This window comes from Pituophis catenifer, unplaced genomic scaffold (assembly GCF_029215685.1).
Source record: "Pituophis catenifer annectens isolate HBS135680 unplaced genomic scaffold, rPitCat1.0.hap2 SCAF_8, whole genome shotgun sequence".
Taxonomy (NCBI): domain Eukaryota; kingdom Metazoa; phylum Chordata; class Lepidosauria; order Squamata; family Colubridae; genus Pituophis; species Pituophis catenifer.
Window position 1 is genome coordinate 56,029,806 of NW_027256888.1, and position 21,682 is coordinate 56,051,487.

Sequence of the window (21,682 nt, forward strand, 5' to 3'; positions counted from 1 at the left end):
TTTAAGATCAGGATGTCCAAGGGATTCAAATTTTAGCATGCTGCAGAAAGTAAACCAAAGTATATTAAGAATCGTTCAAAGAGCAAAACTATATTTCAATTTACTCTGATCTCACTTCTTACCTGCTGTGAAATTATGCAGCACTATTGCATGAGGAACACTTGAATCACTAATCTTCTGCATGTTAGCTGAATCCTTAAAAATACAACAGATTTGGAAATTACAAATAACTGTTGTTCTATCATTTCTCGAGTCACTGAACTGATATTTGGAACATTGATTGTTGAGTTAAAGTACTCTCTTCACTGATTTCAAATACAAAAACCCCAAACGTTAAGGGAAATCAATTTGGATTTTAATACAGTCAATCCTATTGAAAATTAATACAGCATGTACATCATTAAAAACAAAATCACTTTTGCATAATCTGCTTTGGGTACTTTGAATTAAATATTCCCAAATTCCTCCTTGTTTTTCATATTTTCTAATTCTTGTAGATGCTAACATTATAGTAGTGAGAGTAACATTCAATCCCTTTGATAAATAGTTACTGCTATAAAACGCAACATGTTTTTGGAAGATGTTTTGTTTATTCAGTTCATATGCCATCTCAATCATCCAAGGGACTCTTATTAAATCTTCGAAGGAGTCCAACATGATAAAATACTTAACAGACCCTTACACTATGCTGCAAAAATTATATTTGGGATTGGGATACGTATTCCAGGCAATATTGTATGCCTAGAATAGTGTTTAATTATCAAAATTTATACCTGCTGTTTGCTTTGCACACTCAGGGGAGTTATTATCTGCATTTGATATAAATGAACTTTGCCAGTTTCTTCTCCATTTTTGCATTTTATGTAGGTATTCTCAACTTGATCCACCAGAAAAAAGTACATTTCCACACTTCAAAATTATAAAAAGTTAGATGACTAAACATATTACACATAGACGGACGGACGGACGGACGGACAGACGGACAGACAGACAGACAGACACACTTCCATTGATGTAGAAATCTGCATTACCTTACAAGAGAGATGTCCAGCATTTTGAGGTGAAATGTCTTCTTTAGCAATTCCATGATGCACAGGAAGCTTGAAACAAATGATACACATTTCAGTCAAAAATAACTTTTGACAATCTAATATACATTTTCATGCTTTTTCTATTTGTCATGAAAATGTATTCAAGTATTGCATGTCATTTTCTTTTCTGGGATTCATTTTGGGGATCCAAATGAACTATGGCACTGTTGTCCCATTAATCCTACAACTAGTTAATTCCAGTTCTTTTTTCACAAAATGAGAAATCCCTGGTTTGAATTTTGCACAAGGTTTTGTATTCCTTTTAGTTCCCATAGGTTTTTGTGCATAACTGCTGATGGAAAATACTCCACATTGACATAATTACCTCATTTGTTATTTGATAGGTTTCAAGACCTGATACTTGCCCATACAGCTACACTGTTAGCTATGATTTAAATTAAGTTTTGTTCAACTCCTAAAAGACATAGACTGGTCCACATCAGGAAAGGGCAAACAATTTGCTGCGAGGGCCATATTGGTTTTTGTTCCTTTTTTGGGTTGTTGAAGAGCCACATTAGTATGTCATGACAAATGGTACTTACTTCTTAATGGTACTACATCTACATGGAGGGAAGTAAGCTGTGGGGTACCACAAGGTTCCGTCTTAGGCCTAGTACTCTTCAATATCTTCATAAATGACTTAGATGAGGGAATAGAAGGGGAACTCATCAAATTTGCAGATGGCACTAAGGTGGCAGGAATAGCCAACACCTCAGAAGACAAGCTCAGGATCCAGAAGGATCTTGACAGACTTGAACAATGGGACCTATCCAACAAATAAATTTTAATGTGGAGAAAAGCAGTTTTACATTTAGGCAGAAAAAACCAAAGGTGTAAGTACAGATTAGGCGAAACCTGGCCAAGAGTCCCTTGGGAGTTGGGCGGCATAGAAATGCGATAAATTAAATTAAATTAATTAAATTAAAAACAGTAACCATGAGAGGGACCTTGGAATCCTAATTGATGATTATTTAAATATGAGCCAGTAGTGTGCGACAGCAGCTAAAAAAGCTAACACAATCTTTGGTAATATAATATAAATCATGTGAAGTATTTAGTTGTTGTTGTTGTTAGTTGCAAAGTCATGTCCGACGCATCGCGACCCCATGGACAATGTTCCTCCAGGCCTTCCTGCCCTCTACCATCCTCTGGAGTCCATTTAAGCTCACCCTACTGCTTCAGTAACTCCATCCAGCCACTTGGTTCTCTGTCATCCTGTTCTTTTTTGCCCTCAATCTTTCCCAGCATTAGGCTCTTCTCCAGTGACCCCTTCCTTCTCATTAGGTGGCCAAAGTATTTGAAAAATATTTAGTACTACTTTATAAAACCTTAGTAAGACTACACCTGGAATACTGCATCTAGTTTTGGTCACCACACTACAAAAAAGATGTTGAGACTTTCGAAAAAGTGCAGACAAGAGCAAGTAAGATGACTAAAGGCCTGAAGACTAAAACATTTGCATTTGGCTAGTATAGAGAAAAGGAAGACTTGGGTTGACATAGTAGCAGTATTCCAGTATTTGAGGGGCTGCCACAAAGAAGGGGGGGGTCAATCTGGGAGTCCTCCTGGATATGCAGCTGTCCTTAGAGGAACATCTGACAGCTGTAACCAGGGGGATCTTTTGTCAGGTTCACCTGATTCGCCAGTTGCGGCCCCTTCTTGATCGGGATTCCCTGTGCACAGTCACTCATGCCCTCGTCACCTCTCGCCTTGACTACTGCAACGCTCTCTACATGGGGCTCCCCTTGAAGAGCACCCAGAGGCTCAAACTGGTCCAGAATGCAGCAGCGCGGGTAGTGATGGGAGCAGCATGGCGCTCCCATGTAACACCGCTCCTGCGCGAGCTGCACTGGCTCCCAGTGGTCTTTTGGGTGCGCTTCAAGTGCTGGTTATCACCTTTAAAGCGCTCCATGGCATCGGGCCTAGCTATCTTCGAGACTGCCTGCTGCTACCGACGACCTCCCATCGTCCCGTGCACTCCCACAGAGAGGGCCTCCTCAGGGTGCCATCAGCCAATCAATGTAGGCTGGTGACCCCCAGGGGGAGGGCCTTCTCTGTGGGGGCACCTACCCTCTGGAATCAGTTGCCCCCAGAGATAAGGAGAATCCAAGACCTTAGTGCCTTCCACCGTGCCCTTAAAACCCACTTTTTCCAGCAAGCCGGGCTGGCTTAAGAAGAAATTTTAAATGTTTTAATTGGTTTGTATTTTTAATTTTGGGCCAAATTTATATATATTTTAATTGTTTTTTAATATTTGTATTTTATGTTTTTTAATTCTGGCTGTACACCGCCCTGAGTCCTCAGGGAGAAGGGCGGTATATAAATTTAAAATAAATAAATAAATAAAAATAAAAAACTTATTTTCTAAAGCACCAGAGGATAAGACAAGAAACAATGGATGAAAACTATTCAAGGAGAGAAGCAACCTGGGATTAAGGAGAAACTTCCTAACAATGAAAACAATTAACCAGTGGAACAGCTTGCCTTCAGAAGTTGTGGGTGCTTCATCATTGAAGGTTTTTAAGAAGACTGGACAACCACTTGTCTCAAATGGTATAGTGTCTCCTGCTTGAGCAGGAGGATGGACTATATGATCTCCAAGGTCCCTTCCAGCTATTCTATTCTATTCTATTCTATTCTATTCTATTCTATTCTATTCTATTCTATTCTATTCTATTCTATTCTATTCTATTCTATTCTATTCTATTCCACTAAAATTATATTAAATTTTATATCCCAAAAGGGAGAAAAATGATGGAACTCCATCATTTTTATAAACTCCAATGCTACCAGAAAGTGCATCTGGAAATATATTTTATTTGCTGAACTTTCATACAATTAAAATCAATCTGCCTACTCTTTTAATAAGAGATGGTATGTACAAAGTCACACCTCCCCCTAGTGAAATTAATCTTCTCACCATGTATTTATTGTATAGAGGATGACCTGGCTTGGGTCGAGGGGGTAAATCTGAGCCATGTTTTTTAAAATCATCACTCTTTGTTTTTTTGATTCCCAATCCAAGCATGCTAGGTTTCTTATGGAGTGTCACATCAGATGATGAGCGTGGAAATCTATCAGTATCTGATGAGATTTTGGTGGATTTTGGGGGTGGTGGTCTTCCTGGGGCCCCTTTAGGTGGAGAAGGCCGAGATGGTATGATTTTCCCCTGAACGGGTCTAGAAATTATAAAGAAAGTATAGTATTAGAAAACACATTCTATTCCAATTATATTACAAATACACTCTGAATTATTAAAAACTATTGCTAAGTTAATTATGTGCCATCAAGTTGTTTGTGATTCCTGGTGACTATGAAGATTTTCTCCACAATGATCCATTCCTAATTTTCTCTCATCTGACTGTTCCCTAGGCAGGTAGCATCTCTTCTCTCCTCCTCCTCGTCTCCCAAAAACATCTCCATATACCATTAGAATTATGGATACGTTAGAAGTAATACTAATCCCCGTTAGAGTTTTTTTAAGAATCTGCTAAGAGCACTAGACTCTCTTTAGATCCAGAGGAATCAGTGATTGGCTTCTTATTAAACTATATTCTTACACATAATACACAATATACAACTTAATAATTTCTCTTCTGTAAAAATGAAATTCAAATGCCAAATGTATACATCTCAGCAATATTATATTAGCTATCTGAAAATAAGATGAGAATGGTATCCTACGTGGAAACCGTTGAGTAAAACAGGTCTTCATATAGTTAAGACAATTTCAATCAAGGAAACACAATATAAAAAGGATTGCATTGGCATGACTAAAACATCAGAATCCCATTGACTAAAACCATTAGAATACCACTGGAAGCAACTTCATTGTTAGATTCCCCTGTTAAATAGTTGGCATTTTTTTGTTTTGTTTTTCTAATCAATTCTAATTCTAATTATCTTGTGTAATTTGTTAAACAGATTAAAATTAAAACTGAAGATCTGCTTTGGGTTATTCACAATGACAACAAACACTGATTTACTACTGTATATTCTCCCATAGCTTCATAACATACTATTCTGCTAAATATTAAGAATCGGTCAGACTGTGAACATAATTATGTATATCTTCTATGGTGAAATTACAGAATAATCAATGTAATCTATAGTCCATATGTATTTTTACAATTGTAGAATATTTTACTTTTTGCCATATAATGTAACAAATTAAAACTATACAACTAATACTAATATTATAAAGCGGTAGCAGAATATGTACTGCACAACACCAATCCCACTGCTCCTCCTTTGCTACTCACCTTGGAGGCAGAACAGGCTCATTCTTGATTGGCTGTATCAAGCTGGGCTGTTCAGGTTCCTATTGGGTTATTAAATGTTATTATTATTTGGACACAAAAACCATTGGAATTGTTATGATTATTTCAAAGTAAAATGTCAGATAAGAAAAGGACTGGTAGTTGCCTGGACAAGTCTATACAAATTTCTTGGCAACATTTTTGGCCAAATGCCCTCTTCCTAAGATTAAGAAAGAAAGATCCAGTTGACTTCATGATTAAGGCAGACTAGAACTCAGTTTCCCGGTTTCTAGCCTGGTGCTTTTAGCCATTACACCACACTTGCTTTTGTGTATATACAGGTAGTCCTCAAGTTACGACTGCACTTAGAACCAGAATGTTTGTCACTAAACAATCTGACAGCAAATTGCAATGTCACATACGGTAACACATTGCTTAGCGATGGCAGTCCATGGAATCCCTGTTGCTATCATTAAATGAGGGTTGTGGGTCATTAAGCAAGCAGCTCCTCATAACTTCCTGCTGGTTTCCAACAACCACAAGTCAGCAAAGAAGCCATCAGAAAGTTGTAAGTCATAGGCAGCTTGGATATAGGCCAGTAGGCAGGTAAGTGACTGCTGCCAGTGGCAATGGATTGAGGTGTGTGCAATTGGCGAAATGGGCATGGCAGTGCTTGGGGTAGTTACCGTTGGGTGGGGGAGAAAGTGAGCAATGGTGCACAAGGAGGTGCAAATATAGCAAGGCTCAGGGAGGTGCATGAGGGTGTGTAAGTGGCAGGGGAGGGGTACCTCAAGCAGAGTGTGCAAGGGGAACATGGGTGGCAAGGGAGCTTCAATGCAAGTGCAGCAGGGTTATGGTGGCTGCTGATCTTGTTAAAAATGGATGAACTTTTTATTTCAATACATGATATAGTTAAAAAGTCAAAAATTACAAGATCAAATGGACAATTTTTCAGTTTCAATAGTCTTTCATATGAGTGATTCAACAACGCACAGTACAAACGAAAGCAGGATTATATGCTATCTAGGAAAATTGGTTGGAATGAGGCAAGGCAAGTGCAGTAACCAAAGCAGGAACCAGATAGGTCTGAATGCAAGGAATCTGAATTTATTTATTTGAAGATTGTAGTTATTTTCTCACTTGTACTATTTTGGGGAGGGGGAGAGAACATAATTGGTGAAATATGCACATTAAGCAGTGTAACACTTAAAGATTAAGTAAAATAGTGTATTAATGTGGCTTCATTTTTTAAGAAAGGAGGGAGGGAGGGAGGGAGGGAGGGAAGGAAGGAAGGAAGGAAGGAAGGAAGGAAGGAAGGAAGGAAGGAAGGAAGGAAGGAAAGAAGGAAAGGCATTACCTTGTTAATTATGTTGATGTTATTGAATTTTCCAGCTGCAATACCAGATGTGCTTCCAATTGGTTTCTCTGTAGGTAATGGAGGAGGGCTTTCCAGAATGTCATTTAAAGCTGCAAAAATATTTATAATTTTCCAATGTTAACTATCAAAATTCAGATTTTGATTATTAAAGAAATATTATTAAAGTTATTCTACAAGAATATTCAATGGAAAAATATAACAAGTCTCACTGATAGCGGAATTCCACTACAGGTAGTCCTCGAGTTACGGTGGCAATTGGGACCAGGATTGCCATCACCAAGTAATGGGTTGTTAAGCACAACATCACAGGACTGCATCACTTAGTCCTGGTTGCCATCATACTCCAAGACATGCAAGTCATTAAGCAAGAAGCAGCAGGAATTCCTGACAAGAAGCACCAGAGTCCATAGCTGGATGGGATAGACCCTAGCACTAGCTGCATGTAAGTTGGGGGAAGGGGCTGCTGTCGTATGTTCAGGATAGGAAGGTCTGGGATGGAAGGTGCAGGTCCTTGCAAGTCCAGGGAGGACTGTGGAGGAGGAGATAAAGTGCAGGAGGTCCAGGAAGGAAGGCATGGCTAAATGCATGTCTGCAAACAAAAAGGGGAAGGAAGCCATGGTACATGCAAATACATGAGGCAGGGGGGAGGGTGCATTGCATGCAAACAAGCAAAGGGGGAAGGAGGGTACAATACATGTGAGCAAAGAAAGGCTGAGGAGTGGAATGAGGGAAACAAAGTCAAGTCTAAATGGCTTGACTTTGCTTGGGGGAAGTTGGCAGGGAAAGTTGCAAATGGTGACCATTTGACTTGAGATGCTGCAACCAGTTTTAGGTGTGAGCTGGTTGCCAAGTGCCCACATTTTGTTTACATGACTGCAAGAACATTGCAACAACCGTGACTTTTAAGAGCCATTCATATGTCCCTTTATTCAGTGACCTTGTAACTCAGGGGTCCCCAATCCCCTTCCGTGGACCAGCACCAGGCCACGTCATGCCAGAAACAAGCAAAGCCCCATCTGCGGAATGCAGGCAGCACGCAAAACCACCACCCTTCCGATAGATAGAAAAACCTCTCTCCACGGAACCGTTCCTGGTGCCCCAAAAGTTCAAAGAGTTATTGTACAAATTGTTGTGTGTTGAGTGTTTCTTTCTCTCTCTCCCTCCCTCCCTCCCTCCCTCCCTTCCAGTACAGGTACGACACTCACTGCTATCTCCATTCTGGTTTTCCCTACTTTTTTTCTGTTCCCCCTAGAAGGAGGGAGGGGAGTAAGTATTGAATTATTATTTATTTGATTAGCTGCCCAATTCTAATGGGTTCATTATGGTTTACTTGAGCCTTGAGAAAAGGAAACCTGAATTCCAAAATTAAGTACACATAGATAAATATCTGAACATGTATGAAATCTCCAGTTTTGTTTTATTTAGACTTGGCAAGCCAAGTTTAGCAAGAAGAGGAAGGGAGGATTATATTTGTGATTATAATTTTTAAAAAATATTCTTTCTTTTTTTCAGGGGTTTGTCTAAAATTTAGAAAAATCATCTTTGAGATAATATGTTCTATGAAAAACAACTTTAGGCAAAAAAAGAGATCATATGTTTCATGCAGGATGGATGGATGGATATTATGGATATTACCTTTTGCTGGTTTAGATGGGATTCGGATTACAGTAGGTTTACGCACAACAGCTGGCTGAAGTGGTTGCTCTTTTGCAGATTCAGCTTTGGATGGCAAATTGGTAAGATCTAAGAAAAATGCCAAACACAGCATTTTATTCTGTTTCCATTCAAGAGGAAACATCAGTAACGCTCATAGAAGTCTAGGGTTGTATGCTGAAAGAAATATCTACACCAACCACAATCTAAAGTTTGCAGTAAATTTCAAAAAGGAAATTCCAGCCTAGTAAAGATAAGGCTGTTTTTCAAAATATTGCAAATGAGGAATAGATGGACATTTCAGCCTTATCTGTTGTGTGTGGCATCCACAATCAGTTACGGAATTTGAAGAATTAAATTCAAATAACACACAAGCTTCTCCTTAAAAGGTTCAATAATAAATAAGGAGTAATTTTTAAAAAAAAATTAGTTTACAAGATTTTAAAATCTTAACTCTTATTAATAAGATTGTATGAATCCTGCTTCCTTGGTTGAGAACTGCTATTAGGGGCTTGACCGCTTCCTTCCAAACAGAGCATTTCACTCACATTCATTCTCAGGGATTTTTTTGTTTGTTTTTTTTCCAATTTGCCCTGAACATTCTTTGGCTGCTGAGCTTGCTTTTTTTGGCAATTTGATGTTTTTCTTGGTTTATTATTATTTTTTACTTCCTATAAAGCTTTCCAAAACACACATAACATCTGTCTTATCTGCCTTCACATTGAAAGGCTACAAAAGCCTCTTTCCGTTGCCAGTTATCTCATTCTTCAATTCTGCATAGGCCTGCAGTAACTTGATAATCAGACTTCCCACAATGCCAATGTGATGATGCCAGTCCAAATTCACAGGAATGACAGCCAGTTACTAAGACAGTGAATATACACTGGGAAGCATTGACTTTGTTCACAGAAAAAAAAAAGGCAAATGCATCAGGCCCTCTCTTTCCTGAGTAGGAAAATGTGTTATTTTCTAGGGCAGTGATGACTAACCTTCTCCAGACCGAGTGTCCAAAGCGTGCACGCTTGCACCCCCAAAATGCAATGCGTGCAGCCCCCCCTGCACCCCGCCCCCCACGCATGCGTGTGTCCCCCCCCATGCACCTTCTCCCACGCATGCACGGCAGAGACCCAAAGGCCAGCTGGCTGGCAGGAGGTGCGCGTGCATGCATGGCAGAGCTGAGCTGGGGCAACAGCTCACATGCCCACAGAGAGGGCACTGCATGCCACCTCTGGCACGCGTGCCATAGGTTCGCCATCACAGCTCTAGGGAGTTCTAGGGAGTTCCAGCGAGCAATTGTTGTGCTTAATCTGGAAATAAAAGATCAGATCAGTACCATCTTGTGGTCTTTTGAGTTTTTGAGTTTAAATTATCTGCCAGCTGGTGTAATTCACCAGCTCAGTACACTAGCTCTTGCAACAATACATAGGCCACGAGTTTATATAAATTTATACACACATACACACAACTGTTTTTTTATTTACTTTTGTAAGTTTTTTTAATTTACTCTTTTGAGATCTTTCTCCCAGGGTGGAAGTGGTGGAAATGGAATGACACCACCCCTAGTCACTTGTCTTGATGCTATATGGCCAGGAGGTGCAATTACTCTCGTATTCTTATTTTTACCTTCTTACTTGCCAACTGTCTTGCTCACACTCAAAGTTAAAGGGGAGGTTACAAGGCCACAATGCCTCTTTCTCTCACCTCTTGAACAGAGTTGGTGGCAGCAAGAACTACGAAGCCAGTACCCCAGAACAGGAGGTGGGACCAGAGGGTGAAGTCCAGAAAGTTTTGAGAGAGGATATGTGAATTCTTCAGCCAATCACCCTATGAAATTAGCTTGAGTGCTACCACACGAATCACACCAAACAGAAAGAAAGAACTATTCTCATAATTATAATTTTTCACCCCTGTAGCTGGTCATGTTGATGAAATGGAAATAACTGCAGGAATGTCTGGTTTTAAATTCACAAATCAGTTCTATAGTTTTTAAAGTAAATTATAACTTTCATTCTTTGATATCTATATTAACTAGAGCTTCAATAGAAAATCAGGGTTTTTTTTAGTATCATTTTATTTTTGTATAAATAAAGTGCTATTGATCTACTTTAAAAATCTGCCTATAAACATTGTTAAATATAATAAGATTCTTCTTTCACTGGGACCTTTGCTATACACTGGTTGAAAATCTTTCATAAATCAGTATATAAAGCTGTATTTCTAATATATGAGCTGCGGTGGCGCAGTGGTTAGAGTGCAGTACTGCAGGCTACTTCTGCTGATCACCGGCTGCCAGCAGTTTGGCAGATCGAATCTCACCAGGCTCAAGGTTGACTCAGCCTTCCATCCTTCTGAGTTTGGTAAAATGAGGACCCAGATTGTTGGGGGAAATATGCTGATTTTGTAAACCGCTTAGAGAGTGCTGTAAAGCACTATGAAGCGTATATAAGTGCTATTGCTATTGCTCACAGATCTACACAAAAGTAGCCTATTTCTACTATTCTAGAGCTAAAAATTTACTAAGGTTAATGTAGTATTTGTACCAGCTAATTATCAGCATCAGTATGTTCCATCTGCATTTTTAGTAACAATAATTAGCTTATTAAATTTCAAATGTGTTCAGAGTGATTCCCAGAATTGCAATCACTCTTGCAACAGTTTGAGTTTGACATGTAAACTCATACAAGTACATTTATTTAGTTCTTAACCTCTCTGGTACATACTGTAGCTCCTGAATGTTATTATCAGACCTCAAACTTAGTATCTTTTATGCAAGCCTTATGAAAGTCTAATAAAAAATAATTGAACTGAATTTCAAAAAAATCAACCATTAGCCAGTGCCTGTTTTTTCTGTTCAATTACAGACTAATGTTCAGTTCTATTTGTTGTAAAGTTTGAACAAGTCAATATTTGAAATAACTAAAATTTCATAATTAAAAAAATACCAAATATTTACAAATTTTAATTAGAAAGGATCTGAGAAATTGGAAATCAAATTACTATGAAATATACCAAGGCAAATATGTGCATGCATATGCCTTAAGAATAATCTGAAAAAAATATTAATAGTTTACTACTATACTGGATAGTATAAAATATATTATACAATGCTATATATCATCTTTCCCTCCCTTTCAAATATGCAAAATGGTGGAGGGGATTCAGATAAATAAGCACAAAAGGAGTAATGAGAATTGGAGGGGTTCCAGATAATAAGCAACAAAAGGAATAATGGCAGCAGAACAAAAAAAGTAAAATAAAGGAGAATGTAGCCCAGGGTTGAAATGAGAGGTCCTTGGTGCTCCCTGAGCTTTGGTTGTTTTCTTGCAGATGTTTCATTACCCAAACTAGGTAACATCATCAGTGCTACTCAGGAGTGGAGTTCCTGACCCAATGTTACCCAGTTTGAAACATTTACAGAAACTTCTTGCAATTTACAGTATTTACTGTTAGATGTGGCAATAGTATTTTCAAAACAATGTTTTCCTTTGATGTTATTCAAGCACATGTTTTCTAAGAAATCAAATATAAGGAGGGCCATTCCAGAATACAGCTTCCTTAAAATTAAGCACACAAACCAATCCTGGCTATAATCTGAAAGTTTATCTGGAGTCTCTGACCTATTGTAATTCAAATTAATAGCATCTACCGTTATCACATTTCGGTTACCTTGGAGAACATGGAAGATAGTAACAAACAAACAAACAAAAATCCAGTAATTCTGCAAACTATGTATTTGGAGGATAAAGTCAAACAGCAATAGTGTAATCTTTAATAGGCACTGATTTGATACCATAGATCTCAACTGGAAAACTCTCCAGTGCATCCGACCAAATCCATTATCGACAGAAACATTTGCAGATGAATGAGTTTTGGTTTCATAAATTTTATATACATACTAATGTTGCTATTGAAATGCGCCTGCATTTACTATACACCTTTTTTTTTTTTTTTTTTTTTTTTTTACAAAAGCTCATTTTCTCTTTTTAAAGCTTACCTGATTCTGAATGAGAAATTTCTTGAACAGCCTTGACAGGGTTAAACGATAAAACATCGTCGTCAAAGCTGATCAGATCTCCTTCTGCAGAAGTAATATTTTGTGTTGGAGATGCTGTAACACTGCTTGGACAACACTCCCCTGGGGATCTAAAGGCATTTGATTGGGCAGCTAGAGAGGGCTTGGGAACAGTACTTGTTGGTTTCAGGGGAAGCATAGGAAGGGAAGGACTTTCAAAAGAGACGGACTTCTTGGGAAGAAGTGGCCTAGGAGCAGGAATGGGAAGTTTTCTCTGTCCATCAGTATTCTCCAAAGCTGATCCAGTTCCTGAATTAAGGAGCCCATTGCTATTACTCTTTACAGTCACTAATGTTGGCTTCTTTGGCAATTCAGGCTTGGTTATAATGTTGCTCTGAACTTCCTCAGCCTGAAGGGGCTTCTCTTGAGAGGCAACTTTTTGCTTGTTTTCTGTCCAAGACTCCCATTCTCCCGATACTCTGTTAAGGCCTGGCTTTGGTGCCACTACAGGCTTTTTTGCACTAATGATAGGTTTGGGGCCTAATGAGCGTGGAGATGCTTCTGGTTTCTTGGTTAGTCCCGAAGTGTCAACGTTCCCTTGCATCTCAAATGATTTAATCCGTGATAATATGTTACTTTGGTTCTTGTCTGTATCCATGCTGTCCATTACTATATGACTTTCCCTAAGGCTATTGTCTAGTAGGAACATCAAAGGATTAGTTAACTCATCATTTTCGCTCCTTGACGGGCTCGTTTGTTCCTGATTGTTTGCTTGATTGTCTTTAGCCACTGGTTTCAGATTGCCCTTTGATCTTGGTTTTGGCACAGGACATACTGCAGCATTAGACTTCTCTTGAGATGTCTGGTCTTCTAAAATAACTAAGAGTTGTTCATTTATGGGAAGATTGCTGTTTATCAGAGATGATGAAGATCTAGGTGGCTTCTGAGAAATATGTATAGCTGTAAAAAAGCAATGTACATATACAATAGGTTTCATTGAAAGATTGCAACATCAAATAACTTCTCAGGCCAGTGGTTCTCAACCTTTTCTTCATCACGGTCCCCCCTTTAAATATATTTTATGGCCATGGACCATGGCCACAGACCACCAAGACTTAACTCAAAATTTAAGTAACATTTCTTCAGGCCTTCACATATTTCCTCCGATGACATTACATCCACCAGGGGTCCACAGGTTGAGAACCACTGCATTAGACTAATCATTTTTAAAATAAATAATTGCATAGAATCGTCCTGCAGTGATAGAATCAGTACAACTATCTGCAGAATATCAGTGCTAAGAGCAAATAGATTATAAAATTACGTTCATGTAAGAACTTATCGAAATTGAACATTGTGTTCAAGCATATTTTGAAAACATATGCAAAAATTATCTTTCAAACTTTGGTCAATATCTACTAAAATAACTGTGCCATAAATTCCAATAAAATATGCTTCATAAGTACTTTACTTATATACAAATATAAATGACTCAGATAATTCATTCATAAACTAGAATTTATTTAATTTGGGAATTATATTATATATATATATATATATATATATATATATATATATATATATATATATATATATATATATAATATATATATTAAGATATAGATTATATCTTAACTAAGCCTATATATGTTTCCTTTTCACTACTATATCTAACCAGATATGAGCTTTAAAGTAATCGTCTGTGCATTAGAATTTACTTGCTGATAAATTTTGTGTAAGATTCTTTAAACTATTTTTGGTCATTTCAATCATGATAATTGGGGATCACCAACTATACATAGGTAACATTGATGGATTGTTTTACTGGTGGGATACAAAACGTGTTGTGGGTGGATTTTTTTATGACAATGTTGAGATATACACCTTTGGGATTGGATTGGCACTGAAATTTTGTTAATAAAAATTACTATACATTTATTTTACCAGAAAAATCTTTTTGCAAAATATGTTCTTTGTGGTAGTCTTTGGCTAAATATTTGTTCATTTCTTTAAGTAATTGGGAAATTATTTTCAGTTTGGAAGAAGTTTGGAATTTCAAGTTTGGATATTATGGGCAAAGAAAGATCTTTTCCCTGAATTCATATTTTATAGCTTTTTTAATTTCTGAAAAGTATTTTTGACATATTCTCCTAGATGTTCAATTACCCAGTACTTTTCAATTACCCAATACTCAAAATCTATGAAAATATCTAAGCTTGAGTATCTAAATAAAAGTCCAGTACCATTTCATTTCTGAAAATCTAATTGTATGAGTGTGCCCTGGTGGCATACATTACATGTTATTACATATACCAATGCCATCTTATTTCAGTTATAAGACTTTTGTGTCAAACAAATAGTAGCTGAAACCAACTCAACACATATTTTGCATAATACATCTATCAAAAAAAAAATCTATCCAAAACAATCCTTTTAAACATCATTCAACTAAAATTAACAGCAATATACCTGGAGTATTTTTGCATTCAGAGATAATGGACAGATTATTTTTCACATTTATTACTGGCAAATTGCTGATTATCTCTTCTGGAAAGTCAGTCTGTGTTGAAGATGTAGTAGTACATCTAGAATTAGCAGCACAGGCAGCATTATTATTGCTGGCTGGGATGATTGGCACTTGATTGATCTCTTTGATTACCTGCTCATATGAAGGTGGCTGAAAAATAAAAATACCAAATGTACACACTATTCATGTTAAAAATTCAGCATTTACAAATGTACAAAATCCTAGTCCATGTCCTAAATGCTTTTTAATTGTAATTTTACTAAAATTCCAACTGTTATTAAAAAAACCTAATATAAACTAAAAGGAAAAAGAAAGAAAAAGGAAAAAAGGTCCAAAAAAGGAAAAGGAATACAAAACAATAGAAAAGAAAAAGATAATATGGCAAACAAAAAGAAAAGAAATAAAGAAATGATGTCCCTTTCATCACAAGCATAAACAATTTTAGTTAACTTGTTACCTTCTTTTAAAATATAACATATTCTTTCTTCCCATATCCCATCTATTATCTAAAAACAAATCCTTAAAATCTCATTATTTCAGTCCTGATCAGCTAATGTACATTAAGAGATATCAGAGATAACAACATCTATTCTAACCATGATTACAGAAACCAACTTTATATTCCTTCTACTTTTAAGAATCTTGATCTTTCGTCCCTTCAAATAATGCTCTAAAACACGGGTGACAAACTATTACGCCACGTGACGTATCGTGACTTTTTTGCCTTTGCAGAGCCAGGGTGGGCGTGGCCTGCATGTGACGCATCCAGCCTGTAGGCCGCCAGTTTGATACCCCTCCTCTAAAACTTTGTTTCTTTTCATTTTTTCTTTGTTTTTTTTTTCTCCCAAAATTTTTCAACGCCTTAACAAGCATCTTTTGTAAATACAATATAGGAAAATTATCCAAGTCACTCTCTTGGTTTGTTATGTATATATCCTTATTAATTATTAAGGCATCAGCTGATTTCTTTTGTATACAAAATGTAATCTTTTTTTATATCATTTTGTCATTTAAATCTTCAAATTCACCTTCAAATCAGCTTCAGTTCAGTGTCCGGTAAAACTTGTTCCTCTTCCATAACATCTTTTAAACATAATCTATCTGTAGAAGCAGACACTCTTAAAATTAACTTCTGGATCCATTGTTCAAAAAGTATCCTTTAATATGTTGAAGGTTAAAATATTTTGTTCCATCCTATATTAGTAAATCAAAATTAAGAATTCTTCTCCTTTAATGGTAATATTTCTTCTTTTTAGTTCCCTCTAATGTCCAAGCCACAAAATCCTATTGTATTATTTTTTTAAAAAAATCAAAACCAAAGCATTTTCCCATGAAGAGGACTCTTATAATTAATTCTAAAATCTTATTTCAAAGTTACCTGGACCCTTAATCCGTTTGTAACTTTCTAAAAATCAAAGTTTTATTTTTTCCATAAAAGTTTCACTCTTTTGATGTTTATTCCAGAAAAAAAAATTAAGGCTGTAAACTTGTATTGAAAATGTATTTTGCTAAGGATTGATGGAAACTCAATGTAATGGAATGGGTGACCTTGAAGAAAGGGGAGAAGAGATGTTGCTTAGGAAACAATCAAATAACAGCCCAAGTCACTTTATGCTCTGAGGAAAGACCCACCCTAATGGAGCAAGCATTAAAAGTGAAGGATGCAAAGTTTGTACTTTCAGACATTATTAATGTAGCCTTAATTAATGTAGATAATTAATGTAGCCTAAATGTAGATTTAGTTCATTTAGTCATGTTTCCTGTTTAGTTTACCAAAGAGGGTTGACACTCACTATACAATTTGTCAATGGAAAGGTTCCTAACAATTGAAAAGCAGCTAACAAGCAATTTCCAATACTGATTAATAAAGGAAGTATGTAAACTCAGTGTCTTTTGAAGGCATCAACTGGGGTTAGAGCAAAATGACTACAGATAGTCCTTGACTTACAGTCATAATTGAGTCCAAAATTTATGTTATTAAGTGTTTTTTTATTCTGCTCCACTTCACCATCTTTCTTGCCACAGTTGTTAAGTGAATGACTGCAGCTGTTATATTAGTATGTTAGTAGCTGTTACATGAATCGGGCTTTTGCATTGACTTTGCTTGTCAGAAGGTTGCAAAAGGTGATCACATGACCCCAGAACACTGCAACCATCATAAATATGAACCAATTGCCAAACATCTGAATGTTGATCACATGACCAGGGGGATGCTGCAATGGTCATAAGTAGGGGGGAAAGATCACTTTTTTCAGTGTTGTTGTAATTTTGAATGCTTCCTAAATGAACTGTTTTAAGTCAAGAACTATCTGTGTTCCCTTATTTCTCAGAGCTCCAAATTGCCAGAGACTGCAGTCTCATAGTTGCCTCACGAGAAGCAATTGTCTGAAGAATTTATGGCAATCTCAAGTTCTCTTCTTGTTCAGAGAGGAATTTCAAAAGCCAGTCTACCTGCTGGCTTTTTATTATGCCATGATCGTTAGTTCTACTTTTTGCCTCTTGAGTTCACCATTTCTTCTCCTGAACTCACTGTTCATGTCCTAAATGCTGCTAACAATGAATTCTGATACTACAGTTATTTCACTACATTATAATGCTCAAACAAACATCAACTTGAACCAGGAAGGAAACCCTGTGCTTCCTCACCTCTGCTGTAACAAGTTCAGTGGTTCTCCAAGGCGTTTGGCTATGAGTTGACTGGAACAGTAGCCCTTGTTGAGGGAGACAGTTTCCACCTGGAAACCAGGAGGATGGTCCAAGTGGCTCAGCTGCAACTATTGTGATTTCAGGGCGTCTGGAGGGGGGGGGGGGAGGAAAACAAGACCTTATGATTACACAGTATTTGGAAAGTGATTGGGCTTTTCTAATTCAGTTGCTGGGAAACACCTGTTCTCATCTATTAGTGCCCATAGATAAGTCCATTTACCACCTTGTGTTTTTGTTGCCTATATCTAAGAGGCCAATAAAATTTCCAACATTCTTACACTTGGCAAGAATTCAATTTTCGAATTTTTGAAATATCCACATAGATTTGCTTTAACCATGGTTGTCCAAGCTTTTGGTTTGCTCTTATCACATTTAAGAATGATCGTGGGCCGCGTATAAAATATGTAATATAGTTAATGTATATGGATAACAAACTTCATTTATTTTTCTATTTGTTTTATTGCCTCGTGGGGCTGCACTAGTAGCTGTCCCACACTATGTAAGGCCCATGAGCTGCAGGTTGGCCATGCCTTCTCTAAACAATCAGCCAATATAATTTTGGGCATCTAAAGCGTGAATTTCCACAACATATAAAATATTGTAGAGTCCAGATTTGGTACAGATTTGATCTATCACCTTGTGATAACAACATCTGTGCACATAGCAAAATCTTTCACCCATCTACTTTTCCCAATCCCTTGTCTTCTATCAAGGTTGTAATTGTTAATTTATTATAAACTTTTAATATCAATATTCATTTTAACTGTATTATTAATTTAACTTACATTATGTTTTAATCACTAGATGCCATCCTGATTGTTGAAGAATTAGACAGAAAGAGTAGAAATTAAATAAATAAAAGAACAAAGTACTTGAAACTTTGTATGAGTTCTTCCCATCCCAAATCTCTTTTTCAGTTAATGCAGTCCAATAAATATGCCACAGGAGAGAGGATTGATTTTAAAATACAATTTCCAAAAAAAACATATTTAAATCTATTTATTGTCTCATTTTTAAACACATGTAATAAAAGATACCCAGTACAATATTTAGATACTCTATAACAACACTTTCATTTATATGTTATAAGTCATTTCTTACACTTATTTTATTGGTAGAATAATTATAAATGAAGGAGTAATTATTAACCATACCTTCTTTCTCTTTGCTGTTCACTGTGATAAGTTGTCCGAGAAGCTAATTTTAAAAAAAAAGGCAAACAATTAACTTTTTACTACTGCTAACATAATATTTAAATGTGTGTTTCCCAAATGATTACTATCCATAGGTGACTATCAAAAAAAAATATCATTAATTAATTATATAATTAATTTAAAACACATGATTAAAGTGTTTTTGAGTCCAGCATTTGATCAGCATCTCCTTATGGCTCTGAGATTAAGGAATTTTCATTAGAACAATCCTTATAGCTCATGAGACAATATCTAGAGAATTCAAAATTAGTCCCACAATATTAAACTATAAGCATACTGTACGTGGTTGATTTATTAAGGTCTTTAACATACACATATACTTGATTTGACTTCATTTTAGTACAAAGGCAAAAAGTCTGATATGAGAAATATCCACACAGTCAATTAAACCATATGAACTTTAGCTTAGCATTATTAAGTGAGGCATGTCTGGTTTATAAATCAGAAATTACTTAGTGATCCATTATATATATTCATGAGGTTTTACTACATCCATCATCATATATTTTCATCAGATTTGACTTAGCATACTATTTGAACCAAAAGAATATGTGATTGCAGAGATGGACTTCAAAAATTTTAGCAAGGGATTCTCTTGGTCTGATTGCTGGGTGGGTGTGGCCATGGTGGGCGTGGCTTAGTCGGCTTCCTGCACCCTGGTGGGGGGCGTTTTTGCCCTCCCCGGGCTCCGGAGGCTTCCTTTGACCCTCTGGGAGGACGAAAATGGCCCCCCCATGCTCCAGAGGCCCTCTAGAGGCCGGAAACGGACCTGTTTCTGGCCTTCCCAAACTTCCAATAGCCCATTTTTCGCTGTCCCCAAGCCTCCGTGTGCACCCCGCACTTACCTGCATCTAAAACGGGCCACATGGGGTCTCCTGTGAGGGGCGGGATGGAGTGGGCGGGGCCAGCCAGGAGTGGGATTTGGAGGTTCTCCGAACTGCATAGAATCTTAGATAGAGGTTCTCCCGAACCCCTGTGAATCCCCAGCAGCCCACCCCTGTGTGATTGGCTGTATCAATTTGTTCTACTTTTCTGAGACCCCCATTTCATGTCTGTGCTTTCAAACGACAAGCGAAAAGTGGACATTTCCAGTAATACCATAATTCCAAGCATAATCTCAGTAAGATTCAGGCAATATTACTACTAATAAAAAATTAATTCTTATGTTAGGTAGTTATATTAGAGCACATTTCATTATGTAAAATGACTTAACTATAGATTTTCTCATTACAAAGCTTATTAAAATAACTGAAATATTATTTGAATGAAATCGTTTGCATTTATTGTATATAATTAAAACAATAGCAAATTAGAAGGAATATTTTCCAGATAACATGATTTAGCCGAAAATCTTGTTTGATTAAGCAGCAGCAAATTATTCTAATTGCACCATTTAAAATTTATAGAAGCGAAGCACCAGGTGGGGAAGTGAGAAAAGACATACCTCTTCTACGGGGCATATTTGAGGTGCACTATTCATGAGTGCTAAAGGAGAAAAAGAAGGGTTACAGAAGAAGAAAAAGAAAGAGAAAAAAGAACAAACCAGGTGAACAGTAAAGATCCATTAGACTGTCTTTGTTAGTTAGATAAGGGTATCATAGTATGTTTTCCCCATAAAATGAACTCTGGCAGTGTTTTAAATGCCAGTTTTAAAATTCAAATCTGGTTTTAAAAAGGAGGGGGGAAAAATAACCAGCAGCTTTATATTGTATCTATTTAAACAACAGAATTAAACAACTTCCTTTTGAAGTTGTTGATACTTTTTTTCTCTGACTCTTCAAACACTGGTGTATTAATTGAAGATAGTAGAATTACTCAAAACTTCCATGTTCTACAATAGCAAAACGTTGTTTTGATTTCTCTATCATAATAAAACATCAATTTTGTAACAGATGTTCATGTTTCCTTATTAATGACTTTTTCTGGGAAGAATACATGCTCTTTTTATACTCTCCTTCAGTGTCAGAGGACAGGCTGCCTGCAAAATAGCCAGCAACGTGTGGCTATAAGAGCTGAGCAGAGACACAGCCCAGTATGGTGGTATTGGCATGGGAATCAGAGGGAAGATGGTTTATGGTTGTTTGGGAAACTAAAACAGCCCAAAGCAGCCTAAAGCAAATAGAAGAGTTACTGTTCTTCAGAAGTAGGGCTTACATAGAGAAGCCGTGTAGTAGTTGTAGTAAAGCTGTAGTAAAATAGGGAAAGAGTGATATAGTAAACTGAGTACTAGCCTTTGAGTACTTGTAGGTGTGTTGCCTAGAGGCCAGGTGGGTTGTGTTGACTCTCTGGAGCTTTGGACACTCAGATAAACAGATTTATCTTTGAGAAACACAATCTCTCTCTTGTTATTATCATAATCTATCACTGCTTTTAAAAGATAAAGGCTCACTATGCTTCATATAAATCTGCGCACATAAGAAATCTGACAGAAAATTGTCAGTCAAGATCCATGCATAAACAATTTCTGCTTGTAAACAAAATCTCCTTTTCCATTTTAGTCATATGGACTTAACTGAAATTGCCTTAGATAATTTCTTGAGTTTAAAAAGCTTTCTGGCAGGGAGATAAGGCTCTCTGGGGCATTAGATTGTTATGCTAGGTGTGGGGAGATCCAGCTTCAAGTCCTCTTCAGCCTTAGGGACATTAAGTCACTCAAAATCTCTTGTGTAATTTATCTAATTTGATGACATATAATGTTATTTTTCTCCCAGGGCTATGGAACTATACTCACTGAAACCTAATAAATGCTAAACCATTTCTTTTACATGCATACAAACAGTGTCCAGGTTAAGAACGTCTAACTTAAAGGCAACCCCTAGTTACAAATGGGTTACCTATTAGT

At 36.9% G+C, this 21,682-nt stretch overlaps 1 protein-coding gene across 1 annotated transcript in view; it reads right to left on the bottom strand.

Annotated features, from left to right (window-relative positions):
* SH3D19 (SH3 domain containing 19) overlaps positions 1-21,682 on the bottom strand; it is a 70,382-nt gene that overhangs the window by 16,371 nt on the left and 32,329 nt on the right. The window contains exons 4-14 of the mRNA XM_070948733.1: positions 18,781-18,823; positions 17,567-17,714; positions 14,863-15,070; positions 12,376-13,353; positions 8,364-8,471; positions 6,708-6,817; positions 5,354-5,412; positions 4,012-4,270; positions 1,001-1,100; positions 774-877; positions 123-195 (exon numbers count right to left, since the gene is read on the bottom strand). Coding sequence (XP_070804834.1) covers positions 123-195; positions 774-877; positions 1,001-1,100; positions 4,012-4,270; positions 5,354-5,412; positions 6,708-6,817; positions 8,364-8,471; positions 12,376-13,353; positions 14,863-15,070; positions 17,567-17,714; positions 18,781-18,823 — 2,190 coding nt within the window. The remainder of the gene's footprint in view (positions 1-122; positions 196-773; positions 878-1,000; positions 1,101-4,011; positions 4,271-5,353; positions 5,413-6,707; positions 6,818-8,363; positions 8,472-12,375; positions 13,354-14,862; positions 15,071-17,566; positions 17,715-18,780; positions 18,824-21,682) is intronic.